Source organism: Cebus imitator, unplaced genomic scaffold (genome assembly GCF_001604975.1).
Source record: "Cebus imitator isolate Cc_AM_T3 unplaced genomic scaffold, Cebus_imitator-1.0 Scaffold45, whole genome shotgun sequence".
Taxonomy (NCBI): domain Eukaryota; kingdom Metazoa; phylum Chordata; class Mammalia; order Primates; family Cebidae; genus Cebus; species Cebus imitator.
Genome location: NW_016107360.1, coordinates 5889895 through 5901927, shown reverse-complemented (window position 1 = coordinate 5901927; position 12033 = coordinate 5889895). Strand labels below are relative to the sequence as shown.

Here is a 12033-nt window from a genome sequence, read left to right as displayed (position 1 = left end):
ATAAAATCCTTTATGGACAAGCAACTGCTCAGAGATTTTGTCACAACACCAGCCTTACAAGAGCTACTGAAGGAAGTACTAAACAGGGAAAGGAACAACCAGTACCAGCTACTGCAAAAACGTACCAAATGGTAAAGAACAGCAATGCAATGAAGAAGCCACATCAACTAACAGGCAAAATACCCAGCCAGTAACAAAATGATAGGATCAAATTCAAACATAATATTAACGTTGAATGCAAATGGCCTAAATGCCCCAATCAAAAGACATAGACTGGCAAACTAGATAAAAAGTCCAGACTGATCAATGTGCTGTATTCAGGAGACCCATCACACACACAAAGACTGACATAGACTCAACATAAAGGGATGGAAGAAGATTTACCAAGCAAATGGAGAGCAAAACAAAAACAGGGGTAGCAATCCTAGTCTCTGATAAAATGGACTTTAAACCAACAAAGATCAAAAGAGACAAAGAAGGGAATTATGTAATGGTAAAAGGATCAATGCAACAAGAAGAGCTAACTATCCTAAATATATATGCACCCAATGCAGGAATACTCAGATACGTAAAGCAAGTTCTTAAAGACCTACAAAGAGACTTAGACTCCCACACAATAATAGTGGGAGATTTTAACACTCCACTGACAATACTGGACAGATCGATGAGACAGAAAGTCAACAAGGATATCCAGGACTTCAACGCAGATTTGGACCAAGCGGACCTAACAGACATTTACAGGACACTCCACCCCAAATCCACAGAATACATTCTTCTCAGCACCACATTGCACTTACTCCAAAATTGACCACATAATACGAAGTAAATCACTCTTCAGCAAATGCAACAGAATGGTAAACCTAATAGTCTCTCAGACCAGACCACAGCACAATCAAATTAGAACTCAGGATTAAGAAAAGCACTCAAAATCACACAATCATATGGAAACTGAACAACTTGCTCCTGAATGATGAATGGATAAACAATGAAATGAAGGCAGAAATAAAAATGTTCTTTGAAACCAACAAGAATGAAGACACAACATACCAGATCCTGTGGGACACATTTAAAGCAGCATCTAGAGGGAAATACATAGCAATAAATGCCCACATGAGAAATAAGAAAAGATCTAAAATTGACACCCTATCGTCAAAATTGAAAGAACTAGAGGAGCAAGATCAAAAAAACTCAAAAGCAAGCAGAAGACAAGAAATAACTAAAATCAGAGCAGAACTGAAGGAGATAGACAAACAAAAAATCATTAAAAAAATCAATAAATCCAGGAGGTTTTTTGAAAAGATCAACAAAATAGACCGCTAGCTAAGCTAATAAAAAAGAAAAGAGAGAAGAATCGAATAGATGCAATAAAAAAAGATAAAGGGGAGATCACCACCAATTCCTCGGAACAAACTACCATCAGAGATTACTACAAACAGCTCTATGCACATAAACCAGTAAATCTGGAAGAAATAGATAAATTCCTGGACACTTGCACACTCCCAAGACTAAGCCAAGAAGAAGTTGAAACCCTCAATAGACCAGTAACAAGGTCTAAAGTCAAGGCAGCAATTAATAGCCTACTGACCAAAAAAAAGTCCAGGTCCAGATGGGCTTACAGCCAAATTCTACCAGACATATAAAGAGGAGTTGGTACCATTCCTGTTGAAACTATTCTAAACAATAGAAAAAGAGGGACTCCTCCCTAACTCTATGAGACCAACATATCCTGATACCAAAAATCTGGCAGAGACACAGCTAAAAAAGAAAACTACAGGCCAATAACCAAGATCAACATTGATGCAAAAATCTGCAATAAAATACTGACAAACCGAATCCAACAGCACATCAAAAAGCCTATCCACCACGATCAAGTAGGTTCATCCCGGGGATGCAAGGCTGGGTGAATATATGCAAGTCTATAAACGTAATTCACTACATAAACAGAACCAAAGACAAAAACCACCTGATTATCTCAATAGATGCAGAGAAGGCCTTCGATAACATTCAACAGCCCTTTATGCTAAGAACTCTCAATAAACTAGGTATCGATGGAACGTATCTCAAAACAACAAAAGCTATTTACGACAAACCCATGGCCAATATCATACTGAATGAGTAAAAATTAGAAGCATTCCCTTTAAAAACTGTCACTACTCAAGGATACCCTCACTCACCACTCCCATTCAATGCAGTATTGGAACTTCTAGCCAGAGCAATTAGGTAAGAAAAAGAAATAAAGGGCATTCAATTGGGAAAAGAAGAAGTCAAACTGTCTGCATTTGCAGACAACATGATTGTACATTTAGAAGACCCCATCATCTTAGCCCAAAACCTCCGTAAGCTGATAAGCAACTTCAGCAAAGTACCATGATACAAAATCAATGTGTAGAAATCACAAGCATTCCTATATACCAATAACAGACAAACAGAGCCAAATCATGAGTGAACTCCCATTTACAGTTGTTACAAAGAGAATAAAATAAGCAGGAATGAAACTAACAAAGGAGGTAAAAGATCTCTTCAAGGAGAACTACCAAAAACTGATCAAGGAGATAAGAGAGGACACAAACAGATGGAAAAACATTTCATGCTTATGGTTAGGAAGAATCAATATTGTGAAAATGGCCATACTGCCCAAAGTAATTTATAGATTCAATGCTGTCCCCATAAAGCTACCATTGACCTTCTTCACAGAACTGGAAAAAAACACCTTAAACTTCATATGGAACCAAAAAGAGCCCGCATAGCCAAGACAATCCTAAGCAAAAAGAACAAAGCTGGAGGCACCATGCTACCCGACTTCAAACTATACTATCAGGCTAATCAAAACAGCATGGTAATGTACCAAAACAGAGATACAGACCAATGGAATAGAACAGAGGCCTCAGAAACAATGCCACACATCTACAGCCATCTGATCTTTGATAAACTGGACACAAGCAGTGGGGAAAGGATTCCCTGTTTAATAAATGTTGTTGGGAAAACTGGCTAACCATATGCAGGAAGCTGAAACTGGACCCCTTCCTGACACCTTACACTAAAATTAACTCCAGATGGATTAAAGATTTAAACATAAGAACTAACACCATAAAAACCCTAGAAGACAACCTAGACAAAACCATTCAGGACATTGGCACAGGCAAGGACTTCATGACTAAAACACCAAAGGCAATGGCAACAAAAGCCAAAATAGGCAAATGGGATCTAATTAAACTGAAGAGCTTCTGCACAGTAGAAGAAACAATCATTAGAGTAAACTGGCCACCAAAAGAATGGGAAAAAATTTTTCGCAATCTGCCCATCAGACAAAGGGCTAATATCCAGAACCTACAAAGAGCTAAAGCAGATTTACAAGAAAAAGAAAAACCCATTCAAAAGTGGGCAAAGGATATGAACAGACACTTTTCAAAAGAAGACAAATATATGGCCAACAACCGTATGAAAAAATGCTCATCATCACTGGTCATTAGAGAAATGCAAATCAAAACCACATTGAGATACCATCTCACGCCAGTTAGAATGCGATCATTAAAAAATCTGGAGACAACAGCTGCTGGAGAGGATGTGGAGAAATAGGAACACTTTTATACTGCTGGTGGGAGTGTAAATTAGTTCAACCATTGTGGAAAACAGTGTGGCAATTCCTCAAGGATCTAGAAACAGAAATTCCATTTGACCCAGCAATCCCATCACTGGGTATATACCCAAACAATTATAAATCATTCTATTATAAGGACACATCCACATATGTTCACTGCGGCACTGTTTACGATAGCAAAGACCTGGAACCAACCATAATGCCCACTGATGATAGACTGGACAGGGAAAATGTGGCACATATACATCATGGAATACTATGCAGCCATAAAAAATGGTGAGTTTGTGTCCTTTGTAGAGACATGGAGGAACCTAGAAACTATCATTCTCAGCAAACTGACACAAGAACAGAAAACCAAACACTGTATGTTTTCACTCATAGATGGGTGAACAATGAGAACACTTGGGCACAGGGAAGGGAACAACACTCACAGGGCTAGGGGTTGGGGTGGAGGGGAGGGAAGGGGAGGAGAGGGAAAGTTGGGGGGGATGGGGAGGGATAACACTGGGAGAAATGCCTGATGCAGGCAACGGGGGTGGGGGGGGGTGGAGACAGCAAATCACCATGGCATGTATGTACCTATGCAACAATCCTGCAGGATGCAGGATGTGCACATGTACCCCAGAGCCCAAATACAATTAAAAAAAAATGTAATGAAGTGAAACCAAATGTTCAAAAGAACAAAATAAATAAATAAATGTCTGATGATTCAATAAAAGGTTAAAATAAAGCATATGAGTTACATGGACACCAGATCAAAATGAGTTAGTGCACAAAGTTTCTATTTAGTATACACAAACAAGATACAAATCCAGACTGAGGTTTGCAGTTTGATTAGCCACCGTTCTGAACTGAAAGTGCAAAAGCATAAGTTTGATCCCTGATCTGCTACTCGATAGCTACGAGACTTCAGGCAAATATTTTAACCTCTTTTGGTCCTAGAGGTGTTAGAATGGATGGTCCCTATTATTACTTTGATCTATCTTCCTTTTCAACTTTAAAATTATAGGATCCCATGAAATGAAAATGCAAAGGTACAACATTACCATGTTATTGTAATCAGATGGGTCATATGTGCTCTGTTTAAAAATTTTGTAGAGTTCCCTAAATTCTTCACTCATCTTGTGGACTTGTCCATTTAAAATTGCTCCCTTGGTACCACCGAATTCCAGTCTTTCCAGCTTTTCAAATTCCAATGTGGTAACAAATATATCCTTTGTAAAAAACACAGTACAGTCAAGACCTTTCCACTACATTAAGCAGAAAAATATTATTTTAAAGTTTCAAATCAAGAGCATTTTCACATGTTCAAAATCAATGAGTCAAGGGACACTTACATGAGAGAAAATAATTATTAATTATTTAATTAAACAAAGTCATTGCTAATTTTTAAGCTTACTCTCCTATTTTTATATTTATTAAAAATGAGCTCTCACTGGCCAGGTGCAGTGGCTCACACTTGTAATCCCAGCACTGTGGGAGGCCAAGGCAGGAAGATTGCTTGAGCCCAGGAGTTTGAAACCAACCTGCAACAAGGCAAGACCCTGTCCCTACAAAACATGAAACAGTTAACTAGGCATGGTGGCATGCACCTGTAGTCTCAGATACTTGGGAAGCTGATGTGGGAGGATCACTTGAGCCCAGGAGGTCAAGGCTGCAGTGAGCTATGTTCATACCACTGCACTTCAGCCTACTTGACAGGATGAGACCCTGTCTCTTAAAAAAAAGAAAGAAAGGAAAGAAATAAAACTATCTCTCAGTATAAGCAACCTCTAATTCACCATAGCTAGACATATAACTCCCCCAATTTTATATCCTCCTAAACATAAGTCAGATCCCCAGGTAGTATCCAAAACTCCTATTTTCATCACCCCATACTTTGTGGTGAGTCAGCTGCTTTACTGAAAGCGAGCTCAAGTGTTAATGAAGGGATACGTAAGCTGCCCTTCATTAGGTATTTCACATTCAGAGACATAAAAGGCATTCAGGCTCATTTAAGTGATTATAAGAATTCTCAAGATATAAAGCTCTAATTTTGAATGGAATAAAGCAAATCTTTTATCAATGACAAAGCCCAAAATTCTTAGAGCTTTACAAAGAATGTAAGGCAGTATCATCAATTTAAACTTAAAAATAAAAAAATCTTAGCCAGTAGGCACCATACAATTGTAAAAGTGTGTGTGTTGTGTTTAATTGTTGGTTTTAAGGTATTTGAAAATTGTTATACAGAGTGCATATTTCCAAGTTTTGTTTTTTTACCAATAGTTTTAATATTTTTATAGTATAGCATATATTCATATGCTAAAAATTAGTGTGATAATTTAAATTATCCAATGGATTTTAGGGTATGAAATACCAATTTTAAGCATTAAACATATAAAATAAAAAGTGGATTCATTTACAGAGCATTAGTTTACTGCTTCCTGATTTACAGCTCCCTTCCAGAGGATTAGTAAATCCTAAGTCAAGAGTCACTGACATATAAAAAGATTTACTTATACTCAGTGTAATAACAGAATCAAAAATGAACTTTTAAAAATTCAAATTAAAGCTTTAAAAACCACCCTTGTATCATCCATAGCATTGGCCTGCTGAGCTCTTGATGAGAAACACTGAAAGGGAAATTCCACCTATGACATAAACAGTTCCATGAATCATGTGAAAAGCTATGAGCTTTTTGAATCCACCTTCAACATGAATAAATAAAATAAAAAAAATAAATACCTCTATTTTCATTAAACGATCAAGAAACTTGTCAAATCTGCAAAACACCAGATGAGACTGGAAATCCCACAGTCTCGGCTTCTCACTTCCCATAAAATAGCTTGCCAATTTTTTCCTATAGTTGAAAAAGGAGTTTTTGAAAGTCTTTAAGATGTTAACAGCCACCTGAACTTTTTCCAGTGACTCTTCTATTTCTCCCTTCAAAAGGTCCTCAGGTGAAAGGTAAGCTATTGCCTGGGATTTAATGAAAGGGAACAGTGATCAAAATTGTGTCTAATAGTTTTTCCCTATAACCGTCTCTGTTTCAAAGAATTATTTTTAAATGCCAATATCTAAAGTTGGGCCAGCAATGCTGAGAGAAAGAAAGCACAGACTGTAGAAATTCAGCTAGTTGGACTTCAATAGCATATTTGTATACCTTAGGGTCATATGGAGGAGACCTTACTATTTCTGGAGTTTTACATTCTAGCAATGACTAAATTGTTGCTAACCCTCATTATATGACAACTGCCATGGGATTTGCATAAGTGTGCCTGCCAGCAAATATTCTGAACAATCATTTTCTCTTATAAAGAATACATAAGCCAGCCAAGGAAATCTATCAGAACATGAATATTTAAAATATGCTCACTTTACCTAGTAGTTCAGGGTCATTTGCCAAGAGAAAGAGTGGATTAGTAGTGTACAACAGTGGAAATTCCTTCAGGTTAGCACACTTCTCTTCTGGGGGGCTTAAGTATAGGACATACAATCTAGCTGACACGTGCCATATGAGCTAGTTTTGAATACAGGGAAAGAAAAAGAAGAGGACAAAATAAAAAGAAAGGACTAGAAGATCCATGTAGCACTGTTCAAACTCTGATGGGACCATCCAACACTCCCAATTTCTTCTCTCTTCATATTTGGGATAAACATTCAGAATTCCCCTCTTCAAGGACCAAGAGGCTCTGCATTCTGAAGGTTCTTTTGCATGCTTCCTTTTCCTGATGCATCTTAACCTTATCTAAATTATAGGTTTAGTTTGTGTGCCTTCAAGTTTGTGGATGCTTAGAAAATTTTTCAAGGTGTCAATGGAGAATGTAATGAAAGCCCTCAGTTCAAAATAGCAGAGGGAAGCACTTCTTCCCTAAATGTACTCATATGACCCTCCATTTAATGAAAACAGTTTTACATGCAATACAGATTCTGTGCCACGAATTTGTAAAGCCATTAGAAAATCGAACGTTTAGTGTCTAAAACCCCTACTGATTAGACTCCTTCCCAATCTATGCTCAAGTTAGATAGAAAATTAACCCCCACATGAGGGCTGCTATAATAGCAGGTAATTCAGGGCAGTGAAGGAAACCACCAGGAATCCCTTAGCAATGTGAATTTCAAAACAGTAACAATTCGGCATGGCATAAGGTACATTCCATTTACCTTTATCTCTATGTATTCTTCATAGTAAATGTGTTTTTTTAGGAAGCTGAAAAATCTATGGCAACAACTCAGTGTTTTCCTTGAGCGGCCCCTTGTTTCAGCAGCCCCTTGTTACCTAATTACCTGCATTTAAAGTAATGTCCCTAGAACAAGCCATGTTTAATGTTTATTCCTGTGCTGCCTGGCCGGCCCTCACATAGATGAGACAATCATGACCAACAAACCTCCTGTTCATACAGCCCACAGTCGGGTAAGGCCTCCTAAGACTGGTTATAGTACTTAATGTCCTAGATTAAAACACCCAGTCTGTCTCCTTGCGTGGGGAGGCAGAGTGTGTGAGAGAAAAAGCATGACCTGAGGCAGGGGCTGGCTATGACCCTGCTAGAGGCCACGAACTACTTTTGTGATAGTAGCTAAGTTGTCTCAGAGGATCTATTTCCTTAGCTGAAAAATTAGGGAAATGAATTAGGTGAACCTCAAAATCCCTTTTAGCTTGTCAACTCTCAATTCTAACTCTTAGACTCCCCGCTCTGGAACATGCCAACCATACCAGCTTTATCATCTCATACTTAATGGTACCAGCACAAACAATCAAGAAGCCATGGGAATTAGGATGAACTTGTACCACTTCAGTGGCCTTATAAACTAAAATACTGCTAATCAACTTATTTATCAATAAGCTAATGATCAATTAACCAATTTACAAATGATATTGTTAGTTGGAGGCTTGTTTCCCTGCTGCTGCTTCTCTATTATTTTGCATGTGTTTTCATGTACTGTTATTTTAGCTCAGTCCTGACCTCTAATCCCCACTCCACTACTCAGACTTAAACTTGTCCTCACTTAGGATCTTACAGGTGACAATGTCTACAATAGAATACACCAAGCCAGGGAATAGACAGGGTGGTGGCTAGAGGGATAATGACACACAAGGACCAGGGAGCAGAGTCAGGTTACCAGAGAAGAAAGGCAAGGCATTAAGACCTCATTACCAAAGCCTGTGCTAGCATGCAAGGTGAACAGGTGATACCTTTTATATGTATGGCCTAAATGATGATGTTAATGGTCACTGCTTTAAAAAAAAAAAAACAAGAGAAAAGAAATACACTTGCTTTTAAAGTAACAAAGGGTTTCTGACTCTGGCATTCCATTCATAGGGTGAGGCAGATAATGAAACTGAGTGAAGTAGATCAGAAACAAGAGTAAATGGTGAAGGTCACGGTCACCTAGACAGCACCTGTTTCACCTAAAGGGGCATCTGAAGCTATAGTTACTGGCTGTGCCAGTGGGGATGGCACAACCACTGTGGCAAGGTCTCTGAGTTTTCAGTAGAGGCCGAAAAGCTGGCATTTAAATGAGATCTAACCAATTTAAGTATTAACAATTTTTTAATTAAAAATATACTAAGCAAAAACACTGCATTGATCTTTGGGCCAAATGAGCTCATAGCATCTTTAGCTTATGACCTCTAAGATATAACATAGGAAGGGTTCAAATTTTCAAAAAAGCTTGATCAATAAATTCATGAAAGCAAAGAACATGTAGGTGACACGAAGAAATACAATTATAAAAACATAAAATGTATAATCACACATATCATGCAAGGTACAAATTTAAAAACGTGTTACCACTGGATACCCAATAAACGACCCCAAATTTTTTGAAAGATGGCAATGCTCAAAGTTGACAAGTCATAATAAAACCTTTTACACATAGATAATAATGCAATTGATGTAACCTTTTAGAAAATAATTTGTAAGTATAAGTATTTCTCAAAAGCCATGAAAAGATTATACCCTTATAGGAATTTATAGTAAGCCAATTATTCAAGTCAAAAGAGGGGATCTTTGTATAGTTTTCTGCATGTTGTTTATAATCAAGGAGGCTGGAGGTAACTTAAATATACAGCAATAACAAAATCATCTTTCAGGAAGTTATTAAAAATTGTATGTATGATAAAATGTATAAATATATGTAAGTTTGGGAGGAATGAAAAATAAAAAATGCTAAATAGGATGAGAAAACTGTAGGACCATTTCCATTGTTCCATTGAATATTTTACAATTATCATTAGCATATCATGTATAAGGCCACATTTAGAAATAAAACAACTTATTTTAAAATATGGAACACGGTAGAATGGGTAAAAACTCTATTGACTCACTGGGTTGCAGGATTACTTATCTTCTCTGGGCTTCAGTTTTTTAATTAGAAAATGAAGCTACTAATAATACCTATGTCATAGTGTTGCTACTAAGATTTATTTTTTGTAAACGGCTTGGGAAAGCTTCTGAACAAGGTAACTGCTGTATAGTGTTTGTTAAATAACTATATAAAAGTAGTAAAATTGGGGAGTGGGGGTTAGTGTTTCAGGGAACCAGCTATGGAAATTGGCTAATTGCTAATTTTTGACTCATAACGTGTTGGGCATATTTACCACAAAGTCTGAAATCTGCCATTTATAGAATCAAAGAAATCAGGTCAATGAAACCTTTGGACAGAAACCAGAACTAAGGAACAAGAGAGGCTGCATTCTTTTATCCGGAGCTTGGCAGACTCTGGCTGTTAACGCTGACTAGAGGCAAGGGATGAGAAGTTTACAGGCTTACAGTAACCAGGACTTAAAACAAGTCACCTATGCCAACAAATGGTGTCCTCTGTGATTTAAACATTAACAAGGATTTGCAGTGAGATAGTTTCAATTATTCTCAAAATGAGAAATAGGTCACTAAAAAGGAGCTTGGGGGAAGTGGTGGTTATAGTTTTTGGCCCTGCAACAGGGATTGTGGTGTTTTACATAGAGGCCCAAGCCATTATGGGAACCTGCTTAGCAAGAGTTTTAAAAGAAGACCTAAGCCCAGGGAACCTGCTTAACAAAAGAGCAAAGCTGAGTTTGCACAACAGACAAACAGAAATTGAATAAAACCAGAGGAGATGGTTGTAAAATATAGCAAGGAATCGACCTGATGTTATCGCCTACCAACAGCTGCAACTAGCCTGTAAGTCGATCGTTTGGGTAGAAGAACAAAAGGCAACTAACATTTACTAAGCCTCGATTTAATACCAAGCACTACTCAGGGCATTTCACTCAGGTTATTTTTTTAATCCTCACAATAGCCCATGGACTACGCATTATCCCCACTGACAGATGTGGAAACTGAGGATTAATTTAACCTCCCTTAACTGGGTCAATTAGATTTGAATCCAGGTTGCTCTGGGTCCAAAGTCTTTCCCACACATCACTCCACCTTTTCAGAATGAGAGAGAGAAGAAAAATATTAACAACACAATCTCATACTCCAGAAACTCTAAGCTGCAAGTCTGCAGACCTATCCTCTGGTGTGGCTTTCCTCCTAACTTCTCTGGAAAATTGAGCAAATAACATCATTTTTCAAGTCTCAGTAAGTCTCAGTTAATTCATTTGAAAAATATCTGAATTGTGTCCCTTCAAACTGATTTATTAAAAGCCTAACTCCCAAAGTGACCATATCTGGATATAAGCTCTTTAGGAGGTAACTGTGATGGGACCTTAATCCAATAGGACTATGGTCTTATAAGAGGAAGATGGCCAAGTGAGGACACCATGAGAAGGCAGCCAGTCACCAACGAGCCAGGAAGAGGGCCCTCACCAGAACCTGAGCACGCTGGCACTCTTAGCCTTTCAGCTTCTAGAACCGTGAGAAAATAAATTTCTGACATCTAACCTACCCAGTCCATAGTATTTTGCTATGATGGCCTGAGCAGACTAAAACACACCTCTCAATAAGAACCACTGAATTATGTAGCACCCAAGTATTCTTTAGCTCTCATATTATGTAATACCCTCTGGAATTGTGGACATGGAAGAATCCACATTAACATAGACAGGATGAGGACACAGAGGTGGTCTTTTTTTTTTTTTTAATAACATTTTGCAGGGTGAGTAAGGAATAGAGAAACAATTAGAGATTTTAAAAGATTAACAATGAATCAGAATTCTTTCAATACCATTCTACTACTATTTTTTTAGGACTTTCTTTTTGCCAGATGTTCTTAATTTACCACACTTTCCAAAAGTCTTTTATCAGCCAGTGTTTCTGTGAAAACTGAAAGGAAGGCTACAAAGAAAGTACTATACATGTCTGTCTTTTACTGGAAGCTGGCTTAAAGCTTTTTGAAGAAAGGTACAGATATTAAACAAAACCCAGCAACAACCAGTCCTTTGATTGTATCTGACTTATTTTCACAGCTTCCTGCCATTTAGGATTAAAAATGTACCCAGCCTTTGTTGGGTATAAATGTCCTTTGTTGGA

At 37.7% G+C, this 12033-nt stretch overlaps 1 protein-coding gene across 1 annotated transcript in view; it reads right to left on the bottom strand.

The window, feature by feature from the left end:
- DNAH11 (dynein axonemal heavy chain 11) overlaps nt 1-12033 on the bottom strand; it is a 403839-nt gene that overhangs the window by 364946 nt on the left and 26860 nt on the right. The window contains exons 7-8 of the mRNA XM_017526963.2: nt 6323-6556; nt 4645-4812 (exon numbers count right to left, since the gene is read on the bottom strand). Of these exons, the coding sequence (XP_017382452.1) occupies nt 4645-4812; nt 6323-6556 (402 nt within the window). The remainder of the gene's footprint in view (nt 1-4644; nt 4813-6322; nt 6557-12033) is intronic.